We start from the raw sequence: 24,175 nt of genomic DNA, 5'->3' as shown, positions 1-24,175 counted from the left end.
TCCCACGAACAGAAGCCCTCCCCGGCTTCTACAAAGCCCTCAGCATGACGCTGGGGCTGTGCAAGCGGACTCAGGGGCGGTGGGGGGTCGACTAAAGATTTTCAGCACACAGTGGGCGCGCTCACAGGTGGACCCTTGGATCCTGCAGGTAGTATCTCAGGGTTACAAGTTGGAATTCGAAAAGTCTCCCCCTCGCCGGTTCCTAAAGTCTGCTTTACCAACGTCTCCCTCAGAAAGGGCGACGGTATTGGAAGCCATTCACAAGCTGTATTCTCAGCAGGTGATAGTCAAGGTACCCCTCCTACAACAGGGAAAGGGGTATTATTCCACACTATTTGTGGTACCGAAGCCGGACGGTTCGGTAAGACCTATTCTAAATCTGAAATCCTTGAACCTGTACATACAGAAATTCAAGTTCAAGATGGAGTCACTCAGAGCAGTGATAGCGAATCTGGAAGAAGGGGACTTCATGGTGTCCCTGGACATAAAAGATGCTTATCTGCATGTCCCAATTTACCCTTCACACCAAGGGTATCTCAGGTTCGTGATACAAAACTGTCATTATCAGTTTCAAACGCTGCCGTTTGGTTTGTCCACGGCACCTCGGGTCTTTACCAAGGTAATGGCCGAAATGATGGTTCTTCTACGAAGAGAAGGCGTATTAATTATCCCTTACTTGGACGATCTCCTGATAAGGGCAAGGTCCAGAGAACAACTGGAAGTCGGAGTAGCACTAACCCAAGTAGTGCTTCAACAACACGGGTGGATTCTGAATCTTCCAAAATCTCAATTGACCCCGACGACACGTCTGCTGTTCCTGGGAATGATTCTGGACACTGTTCAGAAAAAGGTGTTTCTCCCGGAGGAGAAAGCAAGGGAGTTATCCGAACTTGTCAGGAACCTCCTAAAACCAGGAAATGTGTCAGTACATCAATGCACAAGAGTCCTGGGAAAGATGGTGGCTTCTTACGAAGCAATTCCATTCGGCAGATTCCACGCACGAATATTTCAGTGGGATCTGCTGGACAAATGGTCCGGATCGCATCTGCACATGCATCAGCGGATAACCCTGTCACCAAGAACAAGGGTGTCTCTTCTGTGGTGGTTGCAGAGTGCCCATCTGTTAGAGGGCCGCAGATTCGGCATACAGGACTGGGTCCTGGTGACTACGGATGCCAGCCTACGAGGCTGGGGAGCAGTCACACAGGGAAGAAACTTCCAGGGCGTGTGGTCAAACCTGGAGACGTCTCTTCACATAAATATACTGGAGCTAAGAGCGATTTACAATGCTCTAAGCCTGGCAAAACCGCTGCTTCAGGGTCAGCCGGTGTTGATCCAGTCGGACAACATCACGGCAGTCGCCCACGTAAACAGACAGGGCGGCACGAGAAGCAGAAGAGCAATGACAGAAGCTGCAAGGATTCTTCGCTGGGCGGAAAATCATGTCATAGCACTGTCAGCAGTGTTCATTCCGGGAGTGGACAACTGGGAAGCAGACTTCCTCAGCAGACACGACCTCCACCCGGGAGAGTGGGGACTTCATCCAGAAGTCTTCCACATGATTGTGAACCGTTGGGAAAAACCAAAGGTGGACATGATGGCGTCCCGCCTCAACAAGAAACTGGACAGATATTGCGCCAGGTCAAGAGACCCTCAGGCAATAGCTGTGGACGCTCTGGTAACACCGTGGGTGTACCAGTCAGTGTATGTGTTTCCTCCTCTGCCTCTCATACCAAAGGTACTGAGAATTATACAGCTACGGGGAGTAAGAACAATACTCGTGGCTCCGGATTGGCCGAGAAGGACTTGGTACCCGGAACTTCAAGAGATGCTCACGGAAGAGCCGTGGCCTCTACCGTTAAGAAGGGATCTGCTTCAGCAGGGACCTTGTATGTTCCAAGACTTACCGCGACTGCGTTTGACGGCATGGCGGTTGAACGCCGGATTCTAAAAGAAAAGGGCATTCCAGAGGAAGTTATTCCTACCTTGATTAAAGCCAGGAAGTAAGTGACCGCACAACATTATCACCGCATTTGGAGAAAATATGTTGCGTGGTGTGAGGCCAAGAAGGCCCCAACGGAGGAATTTCAATTGGGTCGATTCCTACATTTCCTGCAGGCAGGATTGTCTATGGGCCTCAAATTGGGGTCTATTAAGGTTCAAATTTCGGCCTTATCGATTTTCTTCCAGAAAGAATTGGCTTCAGTGCCTGAAGTACAAACCTTTGTCAAAGGTGTACTACATATACAGCCCCCGATTGTGCCTCCAGTGGCACCGTGGGATCTCAACGTAGTTTTGGATTTTCTCAAATCCCATTGGTTTGAGCCGCTCAAATCGGTAGATTTGAAGTATCTTACATGGAAAGTAACCATGCTACTGGCCCTGGCTTCAGCCAGGAGAGTATCAGAGTTGGCGGCTTTATCGTACAAAAGCCCATATCTGATTTTCCATTCGGACAGGGCAGAACTGCGGACGCGTCCTCAGTTTCTGCCTAAGGTGGTTTCGGCTTTTCACTTGAACCAGCCTATTGTGGTGCCTGCGGCTACTAGCGACTTGGAGGACTCCAAGTTGCTGGACGTTGTCAGAGCATTGAAAATATATATTTCAAGGACGGCTGGAGTCAGAAAATCTGACTCGCTGTTTATCCTGTATGCACCCAACAAGATGGGTGCTCCTGCGTCTAAGCAGACGATTGCTCGTTGGATCTGTAGCACAATCCAACTTGCACATTCTGTGGCAGGCCTGCCACAGCCTAAATCTGTCAAGGCCCATTCCACAAGGAAGGTGGGCTCATCTTGGGCGGCTGACCGAGGGGTCTCGGCATTACAACTTTGCCGAGCAGCTACGTGGTCAGGGGAGAACACGTTTGTAAAATTTTACAAATTTGATACTCTGGCTAAGGAGGACCTGGAGTTCTCTCATTCGGTGCTGCAGAGTCATCCGCACTCTCCCGCCCGTTTGGGAGCTTTGGTATAATCCCCATGGTCCTGATGGAGTCCCCAGCATCCACTAGGACGTTAGAGAAAATAAGAATTTACTTACCGATAATTCTATTTCTCATAGTCCGTAGTGGATGCTGGGCGCCCATCCCAAGTGCGGATTGTCTGCAATACTTGTACATAGTTATTGTTACAAAAATCGGGTTATTATTGTTGTGAGCCATCTTTTCAGAGGCTTCTTCGTTGTTATCATACTGTTAACTGGGTTCAAATCACAAGTTGTACGGTGTGATTGGTGTGGCTGGTATGAGTCTTACCCGGGATTCAAGATCCTTCCTTATTGTGTACGCTCGTCCGGGCACAGTACCTAACTGAGGCTTGGAGGAGGGTCATAGGGGGAGGAGCCAGTACACACCATGTGATCCTAAAAGCTTACTTTTTGTGCCCTGTCTCCTGCGGAGCCGCTATTCCCCATGGTCCTGACGGAGTCCCCAGCATCCACTACGGACTATGAGAAATAGAATTATCGGTAAGTAAATTCTTATTTTTTTACCCATGAATGAGAAGGTAGGGGCCCCAGTGTATTACTTTGCTCAAGGCCTACAATGCTGTGAAAATGGCCGTGAGTGGTGGTCTAAATACAAGGGCTGACAGAACAGAATAAGCCTAGTATGTGTGTCAGAGATTTCTATGCTTCCAGGTCACCCCTATGCTAAATAAAAAGAAAAAAGAAAGTCTGTACAGGTGCAGTGTTGCTCTGAATTGTGCTTCACATCACAAATGCAGACCCCAGTGCTGAATACGGGATACGGTCGTTAGGTCGACCACTGAAGGTCGACATGGTCAATAGGTCAACATGGTCAATAGGTCGACATGTACTAGGTCGACAGGTCAAAAGGTCGACATGAGTTTTTCACATTTTTTTTCTTTTCTTTTTGACTTTTTCATACTTGACGATCCACGTGGACTACAATTGGGAACAGTAACCTTGCCCGAAGTTTGCTTGCCATGCGAGGGGTCACAGTGCACTAATTGGGGTTCCCCGTCAGTTTCAGAAGAAAACGACACCCAAAAAAGTCCAAAAACCCATGTCGACCTATTGTCCATGTCGACCTATTGTCCATGTCGACCTATTGTCCATGTCGACCTATTGTCCCTGTCGAACTAATGCATGTCAACCTTCCATGGTCGACCTAATGACTGTCGACCTAAAATAAGTCTACCCAACGACCCATACCCCTGAATTCATATAGTATTGTTTCTAGATATTTAGCACAACCTTATTTTTAGACCAAAGTTCTAGATTTGTTGCACATGTACAATAATCATTATCAGCTTTTTTGTTCATTATCCTTTCTCAGCTTGGTTTGTATTGATTTTCAAAGCTACCCAGGAGTGCCTCTGAGATCTTATTACAGCCTACCACTGCCTAATAGCTCTGCTGTTCTAGTGTGATTAAAGGATGTGGTTTTTCAGATCCATTTCAAACCCAATAAAGTTTTTTTTGTCTTCTTTAAACTGTTTGTACACTGCGTTTTGGGTGTCCTTTTTATAGAAGGTGTAATTGCTTCTATTTGGAAAAAAATTTATTATCTGAAGATGAAAACAGCGGTATGCAATCTAGATGAAAGCAAAGCAGGCTGCCAATCAATATGGCATAAAAGATGTGAAGGTCACAAGTAGAAGAGACACTTCAGATAATAATTTGATGATATCATTGTCGTGACTTATTTGGTGGGGGGAGCACGAGCGTTTTTGTTTGGCCCGTTTTTGTTTAAGAAGGACTTCAGCTAAATGTGCTTCACTTATAAGTCTAGAGTATAGTTGTTATCTGCCTATATTGTTGATGATTATGTGATGTTTTAACAACAAAACGCACCTTTTTTTCCTTTCTTTTTCAAGGTGGCCTTGAAGAGCATGATCTGTCAAAAAGAAGAGGAGCACTCTATCAGCTTATAGACAGGATAAGAAGATTTGGCTCTGGTATTTCAACTATTTATATAAGCCTTTTAAAGCACTGTAATGGTATATTTAAGTTGCATAAATAGTGCCACACATTGTATTTAGCAATTGGTAGGCAACAAAGGATATAATAGACTTTTCTCTTTGTTATAGGTTACGAACGCACAAATGTAACTGGTGAAAAATCAGATCCTAAACCCTCAGGGAAAAGTGAAAGGAGGAGAATTCCCAGAGCTGCGACGTCACGGACAGAGAGAATATGGCCTGGGGGAGTTATTCCGTACATTATAGGAGGCAACTTCACTGGTAAGAGAAATTTGTCTTAAATACTAATGCATTATCTTTGTAGTCAGTGGCCCAGATAGTGGCGTAACTATAGAGGGTGCAGGGGATGCAACTGCTATGGGTCCCCACGGCCCAGCAGGCAATCCCACTGCATCCAATTTGGATTTTTTTTTTCTTCATTTTTTTTTTAAATTAGTAGTGCCGCGCGTCGGGTTCAGGCACAGGCAATTTACTTCCTAGTGAGAGGTGTGCAGAGTCAAGCTCAGTGTGTGCCTGGAGTCGCTTGTCCGGAAGCAAGCATATCTACAGCAGTGGCGCCGCACTGCTGATGTATGGAGTGCCACACAGTCCAGTTGACGGTGAGCACCCCTCCCGCCCGTAAGTCAGTTTGCCAACATATGGTGCTCTCTCCATCTGTCTGTCTATGCCCCCCTCCCCCTGTCTGTCCATGCCCCGTCCGTCCGTCTGTCTGACCGTCTATGCCCCATGTGGTGCAATGTCTGTCTCTTCTGTCCATCTATGCACCCCCCATCCATCTGTCTGCCTATGCCCCCATATGGTGCTCTCTCCGTCCATCTATGCCCCCCTCCTCGTATGTCTGTCCGTCTATGCCTCCATATGGAGTTATGTCTGTCTCTCCTCTCCATCTATGCACCCTCCCCCATCTGTCAGTCCTTCTATGCCCCCATATGGTGCTCTCTCCATCCGTCTATGCTGCCCTCCCCCTGTCCGTTTATGCCCACATATGGAGCTCTATCCATCTATGTACCCCCACCATCTGTCTGTCTATGCCCCCATATGGAGCTCTGTCAGTCCGTCTATGTGTCTATGTCTCATATGGTGCTCCATCCGTCTGTCCATGCCCCCATATGGTGCTCTGTCCATCTGTCTGTGCCCCCATATGGTGCTCCGTCCTTCTTTCTATTCCCCATATGGTGCTCTGTCCATCTTTGCCCCCATCTGTCCATCTGTCTATGTCTCCATATGGTGCTTTATCCATCTGTCCATGTATGCCCCCATATGATGCTCTGTCCATCTATGGCCACTGTCTGTCTGTCCATCTATGCCCCAATATGCACTGTCTGTGTATCTGTCTGTTGGTCTAAGCTGCCTCCCCCCCATCTGTCCATCTATTCCCCCCAAACCCGGTCCATCCGACTGTCTGTCTATGGTCCCTAAGGGGCACTGTAGTGACAACAGTGGTGGTGGGGGGGGGGGGGGGGGGGGGGGCTTTCAAGATTATGCTATGGGGCCTACAAAGTTATAGTTACTCATACTTGCCTACCCTCCCGGAAGCTGCGGGAGGCTCCCGATATTTGGAGCAGTCCCCCGCAGCCCTGGAAGGGTAGGCGACTCTCCCGCAACCTACCCACTTCCCAGTGAAGCGGGCAGGATAGTGTAACAATCATCGGCAATGGCAGGACCATGAGAAGGGGGTGGGGCTAAATGGCTGAAATTAGCCATTTAGCTCCACCCCTCACTGCGGACCCACGAATCGTGCGTGTTTTCCTGAGCTGGGGGCGGGCCTTAAGCTCCGCCCCTTGCTGTAGACCTGAGAACCACAGGTGGTTCCTAGTGCTGGGGTCGGTGCCTAATGGCAAGTTAGTTAGGCCTGGCCTCCTGAAGTGACATGTTGCGTCTCTTCTCCGGGCTACTACTGGAGAGGAGAATGAAAATGTTGGTAAGTATGAGTTACGCCCCTGGGCCTAGAATATTGTGGGAGAAGGAAGTTGAATTACAACTCCCAACAATCTGTCTGATGAGGTAGTTGTAGTGCAGTGTTGAATAGCAGAGCGTTAACAGTCTGTGAGGACATATTGCTGCAAATGCCAGAATGTGATACAGAATGCCAATATCCAATACCTACGGAATACTGAATTGAGGTTGCATTATCAGGAGTATTGGATCAGACCAAAAAATGTCTACTTCCGTCATCTGCGGGCTACAGGAGAAATGTTAGCAGTGTGTTCCACAAAAGTAGCTGGCAACCCCTATGCTGCCACACTGTGCTTTTCTTATCGCAGATGCATGAAAAGAGTGAATGGAACACGCCAACTACTGTATTTGCTTGATTTGTTACGCATTAAAAAAAACTAAAAACATCCTTAAAAAGGTGCATATATGCTGAGCATATTACTGGAGGATTTTTTCAGCAGTTAGCCCTGGTCAATCAATGTTGTATACTATTTTACATTTTCAGAACAATTTATTTTTTTTATAAGTTTTGGGGCTTTTCTTTGTTATCCATGGACTGAGGCTATGGCTTAAATAACTCATTATGGACCTGATTCTAAATTTGGAAGTAAAGCAAAAAAAGCAAGAATTCAATTAGCTGCTGTAATTTACGGTGGGCTAATTGATCCCACAGGACTCTTCAATTAGCCTAAAGGCAGCCAGCAGGCTGCAGTTAATGGGGGATTTTTTTTTCCCGGGTCTGAGTAGGCCTGTAAAGAAATCCCCGATAAGCAGCCTGTTAACACATAGGTCTGGGAACTTATCCCAGATTCTGTGTGTTAATGCCCATTAACAGTGCAATTTACCGGGCAACAAACTGGGGCTCTTATGGAATAGCCCTGGACGTTAAAGCCCAGAGCTACCACACTTTTTCACCCCCAGCAAATCAATGGGGCTAAATGAACTCCCCTCTTTGTATCTAGAACAAACCATGTTGCAATGTAAGGGTGCAAATACATTTATATTTTTGCTGTGTAGCATAAATACTAGCTGCTTTTGCATGTAGCTTGCAAATGTTAGCTTTATTTTTACACTGCAATTTAGAGTTTAGTTTGGACACACCCCACCCTAATCTAAATCTCTGCACATGTTACATCTGCCCCACCTGCAGTGCAACATGGTTTTTGCCCAGGTGGACAGTTACTTTCTTTTAATTGCTTTACTTCCAAATAAGAATCGGGCCCTATGTCCTAAGTAAAGTGTTTTACAACATGGCTGCTGACTATTATAATGAGGACAATGGGGCAAATGTAATAGGTTGCAGGACTTCATGGGAGAATGTCCGTATTTTTACAGCTGAAATCGCTTACAAGGCAAAACTAACCTTAATGATTGCTTCTTTAAAAATACAGGCATTCCCGCATGAAGAGCCGCACCTCCAGCTTCTCACACCCTATTATATTTATCCTAGTGATGTGCACCGGACATTTTTCGGGTTTTGTGTTTTGGTTTTGGATTCGGTTCCGCGGCCGTGTTTTGGATTCGGACGCGTTTTGGCAAAACCTCAGCGAAAATTTTTTGTCGGATTCGGGTGTGTTTTGGATTCGGGTGTTTTTTTCAAAAAACCCTAAAAAACAGCTTAAATCATAGAATTTGGGGGACATTTTGATCCCATAGTATTATTAACCTCAATAACCATAATTTCCACTCATTTCCAGTCTATTCTGAACACCTCACACCTCACAATATTATTTTTAGTCCTAAAATTTGCACCGAGGTCGCTGGATGGCTAAGCTAAGCGACACAAGTGGCCGACACAAACACCTGGCCCATCTAGGAGTGGCACTGCAGTGTCAGACAGGATGGCACTTCCAAAAAATAGTCCCCAAACAGCACATGATGCAAAGAAAAAAAGAGGCACACCAAGGTCGCTGTGTGACTAAGCTAAGCGACCCAAGTGGCCGACACAAACACCTGGCCCATCTAGGAGTGGCACTGCAGTGTCAAGCAGGATGGCACTTCAAAAAAAATAGTCCCCAAACAGCACATGATGCAAAGAAAAAAAGAGGCGTAATGAGGTAGCTGTGTGACTAAGCTAAGCGACCCAAGTGGCCGACACAAACACCTGGCCCATCTAGGAGTGGCACTGCAGTGTCAAGCAGGATGGCACTTCAAAAAAATTGTCCCCAAACAGCACATGATGCAAAGAAAAAAAGAGGCGCACCAAGGTCGCTGTGTGACTAAGCTGAGCGACCCATGTGGCCGACACAAACACCTGGCCCATCTAGGAGTGGCACTGCAGTGTCAGGCAGGGTGGCACTTCAAAAAAATTGTCCCCAAACAGCACATGATGCAAAGAAAAATGAAAGAAAAAAGAGGTGCAAGATGGAATTGTCCTTGGGCCCTCCCACCCACCCTTATGTTGTATAAACAGGACATGCACACTTTAACGAACCCATCATTTCAGCGACAGGGTCTGCCACACGACTGTGACTGAAATGACTGGTTGGTTTGGGCCCTCACCAAAAAAAGAAGCAATCAATCTCTCCTTGCACAAACTGGCTCTACAGAGGCAAGATGTCCACCTCATCATCATCCTCCGATTCCTCACCCCTTTCACTGTGGACATCCCCCTCCTCACAGATTATTAATTCGTCCCCACTGGAATCCACCATCTCAGGTCCCTGTGTACTTTCTGGAGGCAATTGCTGCTGGTGAATGTCTCCACGGAGGAATTGATTATAATTAATTTTGATGAACATCATCTTCTCCACATTTTCTGGAAGTAACCTCGTACGCCGATTGCTGACAAGGTGAGCGGCTGCACTAAACACTCTTTCGGAGGGAGGGCAACTTAGGTAGAATAAAGCCAGTTTGTGCAAGGGCCTCCAAATTGCCTTTTTCCTGCCAGTATACGTACGGACTGTCTGACATGCCTACTTGGATGCGGTCACTCATATAATCCTCCACCATTCTTTCAATGGTGAGAGAATCATATGCAGTGACAGTAGACGACATGTCGTTGGCAGGTCCTTCAGTCCGGACCAGATGTCAGCACTCGCTCCAGACTGCCCTGCATCACCGCCAGCGGGTGGGCTCGGAATTCTTAGCCTTTTCCTCGCACCCCCAGTTGCGGGAGAATGTGAAGGAGGAGATGTTGATGGGTCACGTTCCGCTTGACTTGACAATTTTCTCACCAGCAGGTCTTTGAACCTCTGCAGACTTGTGTCTGCCGGAAAGAGAGATACAACGTAGGTTTTAAATCTAGGATCGAGCACGGTGGCCAAAATGTAGTGCTCTGATTTCAACAGATTGACCACCCGTGAATCCTGGTTAAGCGAATTAAGGGCTCCATCCACAAGTCCCACATGCCTAGCGGAATCGCTCTGTTTTAGCTCCTCCTTCAATGTCTCCAGCTTCTTCTGCAAAAGCCTGATGAGGGGAATGACCTGACTCAGGCTGGCAGTGTCTGAACTGACTTCACGTGTGGCAAGTTCAAAGGGTTGCAGTACTTTGCACAACGTTGAAATAATTCTCCACTGCGCTTGAGTCAGGTGCATTCCCCCTCCTTTGCCTATATCGTAGGTAGCTGTATAGGCTTGAATGGCCTTTTGCTGCTCCTCCATCCTCTGAAGCATATAGAGGGTTGAATTCCACCTCGTTACCACCTCTTGCTTCAGATGATGGCGGGGCAGGTTCAGGAGTGTTTGCTGGTGCTCCAGTCTTCGGTACGCGGTGGCTGAATGCCGAAAGTGGCCCGCAATTCTTCGGGCCACCGACAGCATCTCTTGCACGCCCTGTCGTTTTTTTACATAATTCTGCAGCACCAAATTCAATGTATGTGCAAAACATGGGACGTGCTGGAATTTGCCCACATGTAATTTGCCCACATGCACAATATTGGTGGCGTTGTCCGATGTCACAAATCCCCAGGAGAGTCCAATTGGGGTAAGCCATTCTGCGATGATGTTCCTCAGTTTCCGTAAGAGGTTGTCAGCTGTGTGCCTCTTCTGAAAAGCGGTGATACAAAGCGTAGCCTGCCTAGGAACGAGTTGGCATTTGCGAGATGCTGCTACTGGTGCCGCCGCTGCTGTTCTTGCTGCGGGAGGCAATACATCTACCCAGTGGGCTGTCACAGTCATATAGTCCTGAGTCTGCCCTGCTCCACTTGTCCACATGTCCGTGGTTAAGTGGACATTGGGTACAACTGCATTTTTTAGGACATTGGTGACTCTTTTTCTGACGTCTGTGTACATTCTCGGTATCGCCTGCCTAGAGAAGTGGAACCTAGATGGTATTTGGTACCGGGGACACAGTACCTCAAGCAATACTCTAGTTCCCTGTGAATTAACGGTGGATACCGGAAACACGTTTAACACCGCCCAGGCTGCCAAGACCTGAGTTATCCGCTTTGCAGCAGGATTGCTGCTGTGATATTTCATCTTCCTCGCAAAGGACTGTTGGACAGTCAATTGCTTACTGGAAGTAGTACAAGTGGTCTTCCGACTTCCCCTCTGGGATGACGATCGACTCCCAGCTGCAACAACAGCAGCGCCAGCAGCAGTAGGCGTTACACTCAAGGATGCATCGGTGGAATCCCAGGCAGGAGAGGACTCGTCATACTTGCCAGTGACATGGCGTGCAGGACTATTGGCTTTCCTGTGTAAGGTGGAAATTGACACTGAGGGAGTTGGTGGTGTGGTTTGCAGGAGCTTGGTTACAAGAGGAAGGGATTTAGTGGTCAGTGGACTGCTTCCGCTGTCATCCAAAGTTTTTGAACTTGTCACTGACTTATGATGAATGCGCTGCAGGTGACGTATAAGGGAGGATGTTCCGAGGTGGTTAACGTCCTTACCCCTACTTATTACAGCTTGACAAAGGCAACACACGGCTTGACACCTGTTGTCCGCATTTGTGTTGAAATAATTCCACACCGAAGAGGTGATTTTTTTTGTATTTTGACCAGGCATGTCAATGGCCATATTCGTCCCACGGACAACAGGTGTCTCCCCGGGTGCCTGACTTAAACAAACCACCTCACCATCAGAATCCTCCTTGTCAATTTCCAACCCAGCACCAGCAACACCCATATCCTCATCCTGGTGTACTTCAACAGTGACATCTTCAATTTGACTATCAGGAGCTGTACTGCGGGTGCTCCTTCCAGCACTTGCAGGGGGCGTGCAAATGGTGGAAGGCGCAAGCTCTTCCCGTCCAGTGTTGGGAAGGTCAGGCATCGCAACCGACACAATTGGACTCTCCTTGGGGATTTGTGATTTAGAAGAACGCACAGTTCTTTGCTGTGCTTTTGCCAGCTTAAGTCTTTTCATTTTTCTAGCGAGAGGATGAGTGCTTCCATCCTCATGTGAAGCTGAACCACTAGCCATGAACATAGGCCAGGGCCTCAGCCATTTCTTGCCACTCCGTGTCGTAAATGGCATATTGGCAAGTTTATGCTTCTCCTCAGACGCTTTCATTTTAGATTTTTGGGTCATTTTACTGAACTTTTGTCTTTTGGATTTTACATGCTCTCTACTATGACATTGGGCATCGGCCTTGGCAGACGACGTTGATGGCATTTCATCGTCTCTGCCATGACTAGTAACAGCAGCTTCAGCACGAGGTGGAAGTGGATCTTGATCTTTCCCTATTTTAACCTCCACATTTTTGTTCTCCATTTTTTTATGTGTGGAATTATATGCCAGTATCAATAGCAATGGCTTACTACTATATATACTGCGCACAACTGAAATGCACCACAGGTATGGATGGATAGTATACTTGACGACACAGAGGTAGGTACAGCAGTGGCCTACTGTACCGTACTGCTATAGATATTATATACTGGTGGTCAGCAAACTGTGCAAAACTGAAATGCACCACAGGTATGGATGGATAGTATACTTGACGACACAGAGGTAGGTACAGCAGTGGCCTTCCATACCGTACTGCTATATATACTGGTGGTCACTGTCAGCAAACTGCAAAACTAAAATGCACCACAGGTATAGAATGTAGATGGATAGTATACTTGACTACACAGAGGTAGGTACAGCAGTGGCCTACCGTACTGCTATATATACTGGTGGTCACGGTCAGCAAACTGCAAAACTAAAATGCACCACAGGTATAGAATGTAGATGGATAGTATAGTTGACGTCACAGAGGTGGGTACAGCAGTGGCCTTCCGTACTGCTATATATACTGGTGTTAACTGTCTGCAAACTGCAAAACTAAAATGCACCACAGGTATAGAATCTAGATAGATAGTATACTTGACGACACAGAGGTAGGTACAGCAGTGGCCTTCCGTACCGTACTGCTATATATACTGGTGGTCACTGTGTCGGCAAACTGCACAACTGAAATGCACCACAGGTATAGAATCTAGATGGATAGTATACTTGACGACACAGAGGTGGGTACAGCAGTGGCCTACCGTACCGTACTGCTATATATACTTGTGGTCACTGTCAGCAAACTGCAAAACTAAAATGCACCACAGGTATAGAATGTAGATGGATAGTATACTTGACGACACAGAGGTAGGTACAGCAGTGACCTCCCGTACCGTACTGCTATATATACTGGTGGTCACTGTGTCAGCAAACTGCACAACTGAAATGCACCACAGGTATAGAATCTAGATGGATAGTATACTTGACGACACAGAGGTAGGTACAGCAGTGGCCTACTGTACCGTAATGTTATATATTATATACTGGTGGTCAGCAAACTGTGCAAAACTGAAATGCACCACAGGTATGGATGGATAGTATACTTGACGACACAGAGGTAGGTACAGCAGTGGCCTTCTGTACCGTACTCCTATATATTATATACTGGTGGTCAGCAAAATTATGCACTGTACTACTATATACTACACAATGCAGCACAGATATGGAGTGTTTTTCAGGCAGACAATGTATACTGGTGGTCACTGGTCAGCAAAACTCTGCACTGTACTCCTCCTATATAATATTATACTGGTGATCCCCAGTCCCCACAATAAAGCAGTGTGAGCACAGACATATGCAGCACACTGAGCACAGATATGGAGTGTTTTTCAGGCAGACAACGTTTACTGGTGGTCACTGTCGGCAAAACTCTGCACTGTACTCCTCCTATATAATACAGCTGCTCCCCAGTCCCCACAATTAAGCAGTGTGAGCACAGATATATGCAGCACACTGAGCACAGATAAGGAGCGTTTTCTTTTCAGGCAGAGAACGGATTAAACTGGTGGTCACTGATCAGCAAAACTCTGCACTGTACTCCTCCTATATTAATATAAAGCTGCTCCCCAGTCCCCACAATGATATAAGCAAGCACAAATATTTGCATTAACTCAACAATGAATAAACGGAGAGGACGCCAGCCACATCCTCTCCTTAACATTTCCAATGCACGAGTGAAAATGGCGGCGACGCGCGGCTGCTTATATAGAATCTGAATCTCGCGAGAATCCGACAGCGGGATGATGACGTTCGGGCGCGCTCGGGTTAACCGAGCCATACGGGAGAATCCGAGTATGCCTCGGACCCGTGTAAAATGGGATAAGTTCGGGGGGGTTCGATTTCCGAGGAACCGAACCCGCTCATCACTAATTTATCCCCATGTATTTTTAAGTTTTATCTGTTATGCTTTTGTAGTTTCACAAACAGGTAGTGTATGACATTAAGGTAGCTGTAAGGTAATTCAATTGAAAATTGAGAATAGTATAGTTTAAAATTTGAAGACCGTCACTAATACACCATTTCTATTTTCTATATGGTTAGGACCTTTTTTTGTATTCTAGTTGTGTGTGTGTGTGTGTGTGTGTGTGTGTGTGTGTGTGTGTATATATAAATATATGTGTGTGTGCTTATATCTATGTATGTATGTATGTATGTGTCTATATATATATATATATATATATATAAGAGAGAGAGGCACATTTTTTATATTACTGTTTCTTAGTAAATTGTTGGTCTGTAAATAAGTATACGTGTATAAATCTGTGTTTGCAGTATATTTCATTATTGTTCGTTATGCCTCTTTAAATCCTCACCATGAGTGCATTTGTTTTATGGTTATTGAATTGATTTTAGGCATATAATTTAGCACAACGCTGCCTGTGCCCAAGATGAAGGTTAAGAGGAAATCTATTCTAGTACCCTTAATCCTACACAGAATTCAGCCTCTATGCACGTGGTACACATCATACTGCATGATAATCCCCACTAGTGATGAGAGATCTGTGACGTAATTCTGGGCACCAAACATAAACATAGAAATAAACCTGCTGAAATTGTTGTGAAAGTTTTTTTTTTTATTCAAACCTTTAAATGAACCATGTACGTCCACAGAGTGGAGATGCCAATTTTGTGGCCAAACTTTTCATGAGAATGGATCTTATATGTTCAGTTGAAACTAATTATGCGGCATATGTATCAAAGCTTGGAGAGATTTAAAGTACAAACCATTTTTAAAACACAGGCTGTAAAGTGACAGCATCTGATCTTAATCTCGCTCCAAACTTTGATACATTTGCCCCTTTATCACTGAGGGACTGATTGCCTAGTTAGTATATCGGCTACATTTTGGTCTTATCACAAAATGGCAGCCACCGCTCTGAGGAGTGTTATTAGTATAAAGCTCAACTTGTTTAAATTGACTGCATTTGATCTCCCTCATGCATTTCCTCTAGGCAGCCAGAGGGCCATGTTCAAGCAGGCCATGCGGCACTGGGAGAAACACACGTGTGTAACATTCATAGAGCGCACTGATGAGGAAAGCTACATTGTATTCACTTATAGGCCTTGTGGGTAAGGATTCTCCCATCAGTTTTACAGAATTTATGTATTAGTATGTTCTCACTCTTTGTACTGGCTGGGAGCAGTATTTTCTGAACAAACCTATTGTGATCATGATAAAATTAGATGCATGATGCTTCATATTCTTAGGCAACCACGCTACATCTTTCTGCAGCAGTGGGGTAAGAGTACCACATTAGTGCCAGTATATGCTGGATCCCTCTCTTCCCATTCTATAATTTTCAGTGTGCGCCTTCACCCCTACCCCATCCCTTCCTATTAAATGTCAATGCTTTAATCACTTTAAATACATTAATTTCCTTTGCATTGCTACAGTATAACCTGTACGGTATGTATTTAGATAATCCATTCTAAACTACTGTACTGTATTTAGGCTAAATGTCTTTTTAGTTTTCAGCCGCTCCTGTGCTGAGCAAGGTGGTGGAAGGAAAGGGAACTTCTGATACCACTACTGTAACCGTCATGCTCCTCCCCTTCTGGCTATCGCATTTTGCGCATGAGAACGCACATGTGTCCTGGAAATAGCTATCTTTAAACCGCCAACCTCTTCACAGGGACACGTTCCTATTGCAGCCACTGTCCTAGCAAGGTTTTTTATTTGATAAATAGCCTCATAGAGAATTTGTTATATCTAATATGTGGCAATAAGAGATGATACTATTAATTCATGGCCTCTGCTATGATATGTGATGACTAAGCCCCTTAATATTGTCCAATTTTAAATGTATGATTAAGAGGTTTGTTGGCGTTCTTGAGGGGTGAGTTTGTATTAAATGTTCCTTCCTCCATCAACTCCTTCACTATGTTGTGTGGTTGCAGAGTCATCAGGCAGCTGAGGGCAGCCCATGGTAATGCATGCGAGCTTATGACCAGAAGAAAGAGAGCGTTTTATTTACGTATTCAATCAAAGCCCTGTGGGATGCTCAACCTGTTTCTATTTGAGCTTGATGACTTTCCTGGCATTAAACAAAAGCTGTGATATAGAAAGCTGATCATCTTTTGCCAGAGCTAAAATCTCTATTAATCCTAAACAACCAGAAAATCCAGCTGAGTTGTCATAAATTGAAAGATGTGCACTAAAACATGTTTAATGTTTACAGTGGTGTTCTGCATTCAAAGCCAAGCCAACTTCATGATGTGCTTAAGGAATCTCTGCAATATAACGGAGAGAGGAGACACTGATCCACTTTTATAAGATTGTGATCCTACTTTGCAATTCTAAAGATTACTACCTATTTCTACCGTTATGGAAAGATCTTAAATGTACGACAATCATGGCTTAGAGTGTTTCATGAACAGGGAACCGTCAGGGTTACATTTAAATAATTGAGCTAAATATGAATAATAAGATGTCACCATGCAGAACTGTATTTTTAGTAAACATCAATATATGGTGCAGTGTTCTCAGAATTGTTGTTGCTATGATACGATTGAAATCTGTGAGTGTAACAGATGTGACATGTAATAAATGATTCAAGTGTTTGGTTTATTAATAAACTTAACTCCTTTTGCTATATGACAGACCTGCAAAGACGTTAATAATTAAGTGGTGACCTGTGACTGCCGCTAGGTATTATGGATTATTTTTCACTCATTCCACAGGTGCTGTTCATATGTGGGTCGAAGAGGAAATGGTCCTCAGGCGATATCCATTGGCAAAAACTGTGATAAATTTGGAATTGTGGTCCATGAGCTGGGTCATGTCATAGGATTTTGGCATGAGCACACTCGACCGGACCGTGATGATCATGTAACCATTATCAGGGAAAATATTCAGCCAGGTAATTCCTTATTGTCATTGCAAATAACATATTTCATGGCGCCTGTTAATTGCGGCTTAGGTGGAATCCACCTTTTAAAATACGTTGATTACTTTCTTTTAAGTAAATCTGCATCATTCAGGCTTGTTGATAGGTGTATGATTTCAGTGATGCCTGTTACATTATTATTTTATATGTCAATCTTTATAACCCCTAGGCCAGGAATACAACTTTCTGAAAATGGAGCCGGGCGAGGTGAACTCTCAGGGAGAACCATATGACTTTGACAGCATCATGCATTATGCGAGGAACACCTTCTCAAGGTTGGAATCTCAGGTTATAATTTTTGACTTTTTAATCCATTTTCCTTTAGTTTATTTTTTTTTCTTTTAGTATTTTGTTGATCTTAACATGGTGATTATAAAGTATGGGTCAGTCCATTGGGGTGGAATAAAATTTAGCAACACCCCTCCCATCTATTAATCATAGTCTTGGCCTACCTTGTGTATTTACAAATCTTAATTAACTAGTTTCCAATATGTTACATTACCAAGTGACAGCATCCGGTCTGTTCTATTCACAGCTTGGCTTTCTAAGATTTTAATTTTAGTATGGTGTTTGGATAATGTTTAGAAATGAGTGTTCTTAAAAACCACTTAACTGACTATTCCCCCCCCAAAAAAAAAACGCTCCGAAATTGTCTTTTTTTTTTTTATGAGTGAATTAGGTGAACATGAATTTAACCCTATCCAAAATGATTTTAGTAAAAAAATCCCCCCCCCCTCAATTATCAAAACATCGATCGGGAACATCGAAAACATTGCGACCATCGCGGCTTTCATTTTGAGTCTGGGGGTGGCTTGGGGGGGTTAATTTACACTCCCCAGCGGCTGCTATTGTCTGCAGTCGCTGGAGGCGGGGGGGTCCTGCCGTTCTGACCGATCAGCAATGATCGGCAGCACGGCAATCAGTGGGGGAGAGTGCAGGGAGGCAGAGGGACCTTCCTGTCCCTCTGACAGCAGCAGTGGAGGGAAGTTTCCCTTCCCTGCCGCTGCTAACACTCTCTATCTGATTGGTCACATCCTGTGCGACCAGGTCAGATAAAGCACTTGCAGGCGACCATGCCAGGCAAGTGGTTAAACGAAATAGCCGATAAATCGTCCTTTCTCTGACGTCCTAGTGGATGCTGGGAACTCCGTAAGGACCATGGGGAATAGCGGCTCCGCAGGAGACTGAGCACAAAAGAAAAGCTTTAGGACTACCTGGTGTGCACTGGCTCCTCCCCCTATGACCCTCCTCCAAGCCTCAGTTAGATTTTTGTGCCCGACCGAGCAGGGTGCAATCTAGGGGGCTCTCCTGAGCTTCTTAGATAAAAGTTAGTTTTAGGTTTTTTATTTTCAGTGAGACCTGCTGGCAACAGGCTCACTGCATCGAGGGACTAAGGGGAGAAGAAGCGAACCTGCCTGCTTGCAGCCAGCTTGGGCTTCTTAGGCTACTGGACACCATTAGCTCCAGAGGGACCGAACACAGGCCCAGCCTCGGAGTCCGGTCCCAGAGCCGCGCCGCCGGCCCCCTTACAGAGCCAGAAGCAAGAAGAGGTCCGGAAAATCGGCGGCAGAAGACATCAGTCTTCACCAAGGTAGCGCACAGCACTGCAGCTGTGCGCCATTGCTTCTCATGCACACCACACACTCCGGTCACTGAGGGTGCAGGGCACTGGGGGGGGGCGCCCTGAGCAGCAATATAAACACCTTGGCTGGCAAAAATACATCGCATATAACCCCCAGGGCTATATGGATGTATATTAACCCCTGCCAGATTCCAGAAAAAAGCGTGAGAAAAGTCAGCTGAGAAGGGGGCGGAGCCTATCTCCTCAGCACACTGGCGCCATTTTCCCTCACAGCTCCGCTGGAAGGACGTCTCCCTGACTCTCCCCTGCAGTCCTGCACTACAGAAAAGGGTAAAACAAGAGAGGGGGGGGCACTAATTAGGCGCAGTATAATATAAACAGCAGCTATAAAGGGAAAAACACTCTGTATAGTGTTATCCCGGTATATATATAGCGCTCTGGTGTGTGCTGGCATACTCTCCCTCTGTCTCCCCAAAGGGCTAGTGGGGTCCTGTCCTCTATCAGAGCATTCCCTGTGTGTGTGCTGTGTGTCGGTATGGCTGTGTCGACATGTATGAGGAGGAAAATGATGTGGAGGCGGAGCAATTGCCTGTAGTGGAGATGTCACCCCCTAGGGGGTCGACACCTGAGTGGATGGGCTTATGGAAGGAATTACGTGAAAGTGTCAGCTCTTTACAAAAGAAGTTTGATGACATGGGACAGCCGGCTACTCAGCTTGTGCCTGTCCAGGCGTCTCAAAGACCATCGGGGGCTCTTAAACGCCCGCTATCACAGATGGCAGATACAGACGCCGACACGGATACTGACTCCAGTGTCGATGATGAAGAGACGAATGTGACTTCCAGTAGGACCACACGTTACATGATTGAGGCAATGAAAAATGTTTTACACATTTCTGATAGTACAAGTACCGTTAAAAAGGGTATTTTGTTTGGTGAGAAAAAACTACCTGTAGTTTCTCTAACGTCCTAAGTGGATGCTGGGGACTCCGTAAGGACCATGGGGAATAGCGGCTCCGCAGGAGACAGGGCACATCTAAAGAAAGCTTTAGGACTAACTGGTGTGCACTGGCTCCTCCCCCTATGACCCTCCTCCAAGCCTCAGTTAGATTTCTGTGCCCGACGAGAAGGGTGCACACTAGGGGCTCTCCTGAGCTTCTTAGTGAAAGTTTTAGTTTAGGTTTGTAATTTTCAGTGAGACCTGCTGGCAACAGGCTCACTGCATCGTGGGACTAAGGGGAGAAGAAGCGAACTCACCTGACTGCAGAGTGGATTGAGCTTCTTGGCTACTGGACATTAGCTCCAGAGGGACGATCACAGGTTCAGCCTGGATGGGTCCCGGAGCCGCGCCGCCGGCCCCCTTACAGAGCCAGAAGAGCGAAGAGGTCCGGAAAAATCGGCGGCAGAAGACGTTCCTGTCTTCAGTAAGGTAGCGCACAGCACTGCAGCTGTGCGCCATTGCTCTCAGCACACTTCACACTCCGGTCACTGAGGGTGCAGGGCGCTGGGGGGGAGCGCCCTGAGACGCAATACAACATGTTTAAACCTTATATGGCTAAAGAAATACATCACATATAGCTCCTGGGCTATATGGATGCATTTCACCCCTGCCAGTTTTCCTAAAAAAAGCGGGAGAAAAGGCCGCCGTGAAGGGGGCGGAGCCTATCTCCTCAGCACACAGCGCCATTTTCCCTCACAGCTCCGTTGGAGGGAAGCTCCCTGGCTCTCCCCTGCAGTCACTACACTACAGAAAGGGTTAAAAAAGAGAGGGGGGCACTAATTAGGCGCAGTATTAACTATACAGCAGCTATAAGGGGAAAAACACTTATATAAGGTTATCCCTGTATATATATATAGCGCTCTGGTGTGTGCTGGCAAACTCTCCCTCTGTCTCCCCAAAGGGCTAGTGGGGTCCTGTCCTCTATCAGAGCATTCCCTGTGTGTGTGCTGTGTGTCGGTACGTTTGTGTCGACATGTATGAGGAGAAAAATGATGTGGAGACGGAGCAGAGTGTCTGTAACAGTGATGTCACCACCTAGGGGGTCGACACCTGAGTGGATGTACTGTTAAAAATTACGTGACAGTGTCAGCTCTGTATAAAAAAACAGTGGTTGACATGAGACAGCCGGCTACTCAGCTTGTGCCTGTCCAGACGTCTCATAGGCCGTCAGGGGCTCTAAAGCGCCCGTTACCTCAGATGGCAGATACAGACGCCGACACGGATACTGACTCCTGTGTCGACGGTGAAGAGACAACCGTGATTTCCAGTAGGGCCACACGTTACATGATTGAGACAATGGAAAATGTTTTATACATTTCTGATAATACGAGTACCACCAAAAAGGGGTATTATGTTCGGTGAGGGAAAAACTACCTGTAGTTTTCCTGAATCTGAGAAATAAAATGTGTGATGATGCGTGGGTTTCCCCCCGATAACAATGGATAATTTCTTAAAAAGTATTGGCTGTATACCCTTTCCCGCCAGAGGTTAGGGTGCGTTGGGAAACACCCCCTAGGGGGGATAAGGCGCTCACACGCTTGTAAGAACAAGGGCTCTACCCTCTCATGAGATGGCCGCCCTTAAGGATCCTGCTGATAGAAAGCAGGAGGGTATCCAAAAATGTATTCACACACATACTGGTGTTATACTGCGACCAGCAATCGCCTCAGCCTGGAGGTGCAGTGCTGGGTTGGCATGGTCGGATTCCCTGACTGGAAATATTGATATCCTAGATAAGGATAGTATATTATTGCCTATAGAGCATTTAAAAGATGGATTTCTATATATGCAGGATGCACAGCGGAATAATTGCCGACTGGCATCAAGTATAAGTGCGTTGTCCAATTCTACCAGTAAAATGGTCAGGTGATGCGGATTCCAAACGGCATTTGGAAGTATTGCCTTTGAAAGGGGACATTTGGGGTCGGTCTTTTAGACTTGGTGGCCATGGCAACAACTGGGAAATCCACGTTTGTACCCCAGGTCGCCTCTCAAAATAAGACGCCGTATTATCAGGCGCAGTCCTTTGTTGGCAAGCGGACAAAAGGTTCCTCTTTTCTGCTCGTGACAGAGGGAGAGGAAAAAGGCTGAAGAGATTACCCAGTTCCCAGGAACAGAAATCCTTTCCCGCCTCTGCAAAGCCCTCAGTATGACGCTAGGGCCTTACAAGCTCAGGCACGGTGGGGGCCCGTTCTCAATGAATTTCAGTGCGCAGTGGGCTCACTCGCAAGTAGACCCCTGGATCCTTCAGGTAATATCTCAAGGGTACATATTGAAATTCGAGACGTCTCCCCCTCGCCGTTTCCAAAGGTCGGCTTTACCGACGTCTCCCTCTGACAGGGAGGCAGTTTTGGAAGCCATTCACAAGCTGTATTCCCAGCAGGTGATAATCAAGGTACCCCTCCTGCAACAGGGAACGGGGTATTATTCCACACTATTGTGGTACCGAAGCCAGACGGCTCGGTGAGACCGATTCTAAATCTAAAATCTTTGAACACTTACATACAGAGGTTCAAATTCAAGATTGAGTCACTCAGAGCAGTGATTGCGAACCTGGAAGAAGGGGACTACATGATGTCTCGGGACATCAAGGATGCTTACCTTCATGTCAAAATTTACCCTTCTCACCAAGGGTACCTCAGGTTATGGTACAGAACTGTCACTATCAGTTCAGACGCTGCCGTAGGGATGGTCCACGACACCCCGGATCTTTACCAAGGTAATGGCCGAAATGATATCCCTTCGAAGGAAGGAAATTTTAGTTATCCCTTACTTGGACGATTCCCTGATAAGGGTAAGATCCAGGGAACAGTTGGAAGTCGGTGTAGCACTATCTCAGGTAGTGTTGAGGCAGCACGATTGGATTCTCAATATTCCAAAATCGCAGCTGGTTCCGACGACTTGTCTTCTGTTTCCTAGGGATGTTCCTGGACACAGTCCAGAAAAAAGGTGTTTCTCCCGGAAGAGAAAGCCAGGGAGTTATCCGAGCTAGTCAGTAACCTCCTAAAATCGAACCAAGTCTCAGTGCATCAATGCACAAGGGTTCTGGGTAAAAATGGTGGCTTCCTACGAAGCAATCCCATTCGTTAGATTCCACGCAAGAACTTTCCAGTGGAACCTACTGGACAAATGGTCCGGGTCGCATTTTCAGATGCATCAGCGGATAACCCTGTCACCAAGGACAAGGGTATCCATCCTGTGGTGGTTGCAGAGTGCTCATCTTCTAGAGGGCCGCAGATTCGGCATTCAGGACTGGGTCCTGGTGACCACGGATGCCAGCCTGCGAGGCTGGGGAGCAGTCACACAGGGAAGGAATATCCAGGGCTTAGGGTCAAGCCTGGATACATCACTTCACATAAATATCCTGAAGCTAAGGGCCATTTACAATGCTCTAAGCTTAGCAAGACCTCTGCTTCAAGGTCAGCCGGTATTGATCCAGTCGGACAACATCATGGCAGTCACCCACGTAAACAGACAGGGTGGCACAAGAAGCAGGAGGGCAATGGCAGAAGCTGCAGGGATTCTTCGCTGGGCGGAAAATCATGTGATAGCACTGTCAACAGTATTCATTCCGGGAGTGGACAACTGGGAAGCAGACTTCCTCAGCACGACCTCCACCCGGGAGAGTGGGGACTTCACCCAGAAGTCGTCCACATGATTAAAAAACTCGACAGGTATTGCGCCTGGTCAAGAGACCCTCAGGCAATAGTTGTAGACGCTCTGGTAACACCGTGGGTGTACCAGTCGGTGTATGTGTTCCCTCCTCTGCCTCTCATACCCAAGGTACTGAGATTGATAAGACGGAGAGGAGAAAGCACTATATTCGTGGCTCCGGATTGGCCAAGAAGGACTTGGTAACCGGAACTTCAAGAGATGCTCACGGAGGATCCGTGGCCTCTACCTCTAAGAAGGGACCTGCTCCAGCAAGGACCCTGTCTGTTCCAAGACTTACCGCGGCTGCGTTTGACGGCATGGCGGTTGAACGCCGGATCCTGAAGGAAAAAAGGCATTCCGGATGAAGTCATCCCTATCCTGATCAAAGCCAGGAAGGATGTAACCGCAAAAACATTATCACCGCAATTGGCGAAAATATGTTGCGTGGTGCGAGGC

At 46.4% G+C, this 24,175-nt stretch overlaps 1 protein-coding gene across 2 annotated transcripts in view; it reads left to right on the top strand.

Annotated features, from left to right (window-relative positions):
* Nucleotides 1–24,175, top strand: part of TLL1 (tolloid like 1) — a 440,554-nt gene that overhangs the window by 231,055 nt on the left and 185,324 nt on the right. For both annotated transcript variants that reach the window (XM_063920427.1, XM_063920428.1), the window contains exons 4-8: nt 4,842–4,922; nt 5,055–5,207; nt 15,550–15,667; nt 17,279–17,457; nt 17,654–17,759. In XM_063920427.1, coding sequence (XP_063776497.1) covers nt 4,842–4,922; nt 5,055–5,207; nt 15,550–15,667; nt 17,279–17,457; nt 17,654–17,759 — 637 coding nt within the window. The remainder of the gene's footprint in view (nt 1–4,841; nt 4,923–5,054; nt 5,208–15,549; nt 15,668–17,278; nt 17,458–17,653; nt 17,760–24,175) is intronic.

The sequence above is a fragment of the Pseudophryne corroboree genome, chromosome 1 (assembly GCF_028390025.1).
Source record: "Pseudophryne corroboree isolate aPseCor3 chromosome 1, aPseCor3.hap2, whole genome shotgun sequence".
Lineage (NCBI taxonomy): Eukaryota > Metazoa > Chordata > Amphibia > Anura > Myobatrachidae > Pseudophryne > Pseudophryne corroboree.
This window is presented reverse-complemented; position numbering and strand designations above follow the sequence as displayed.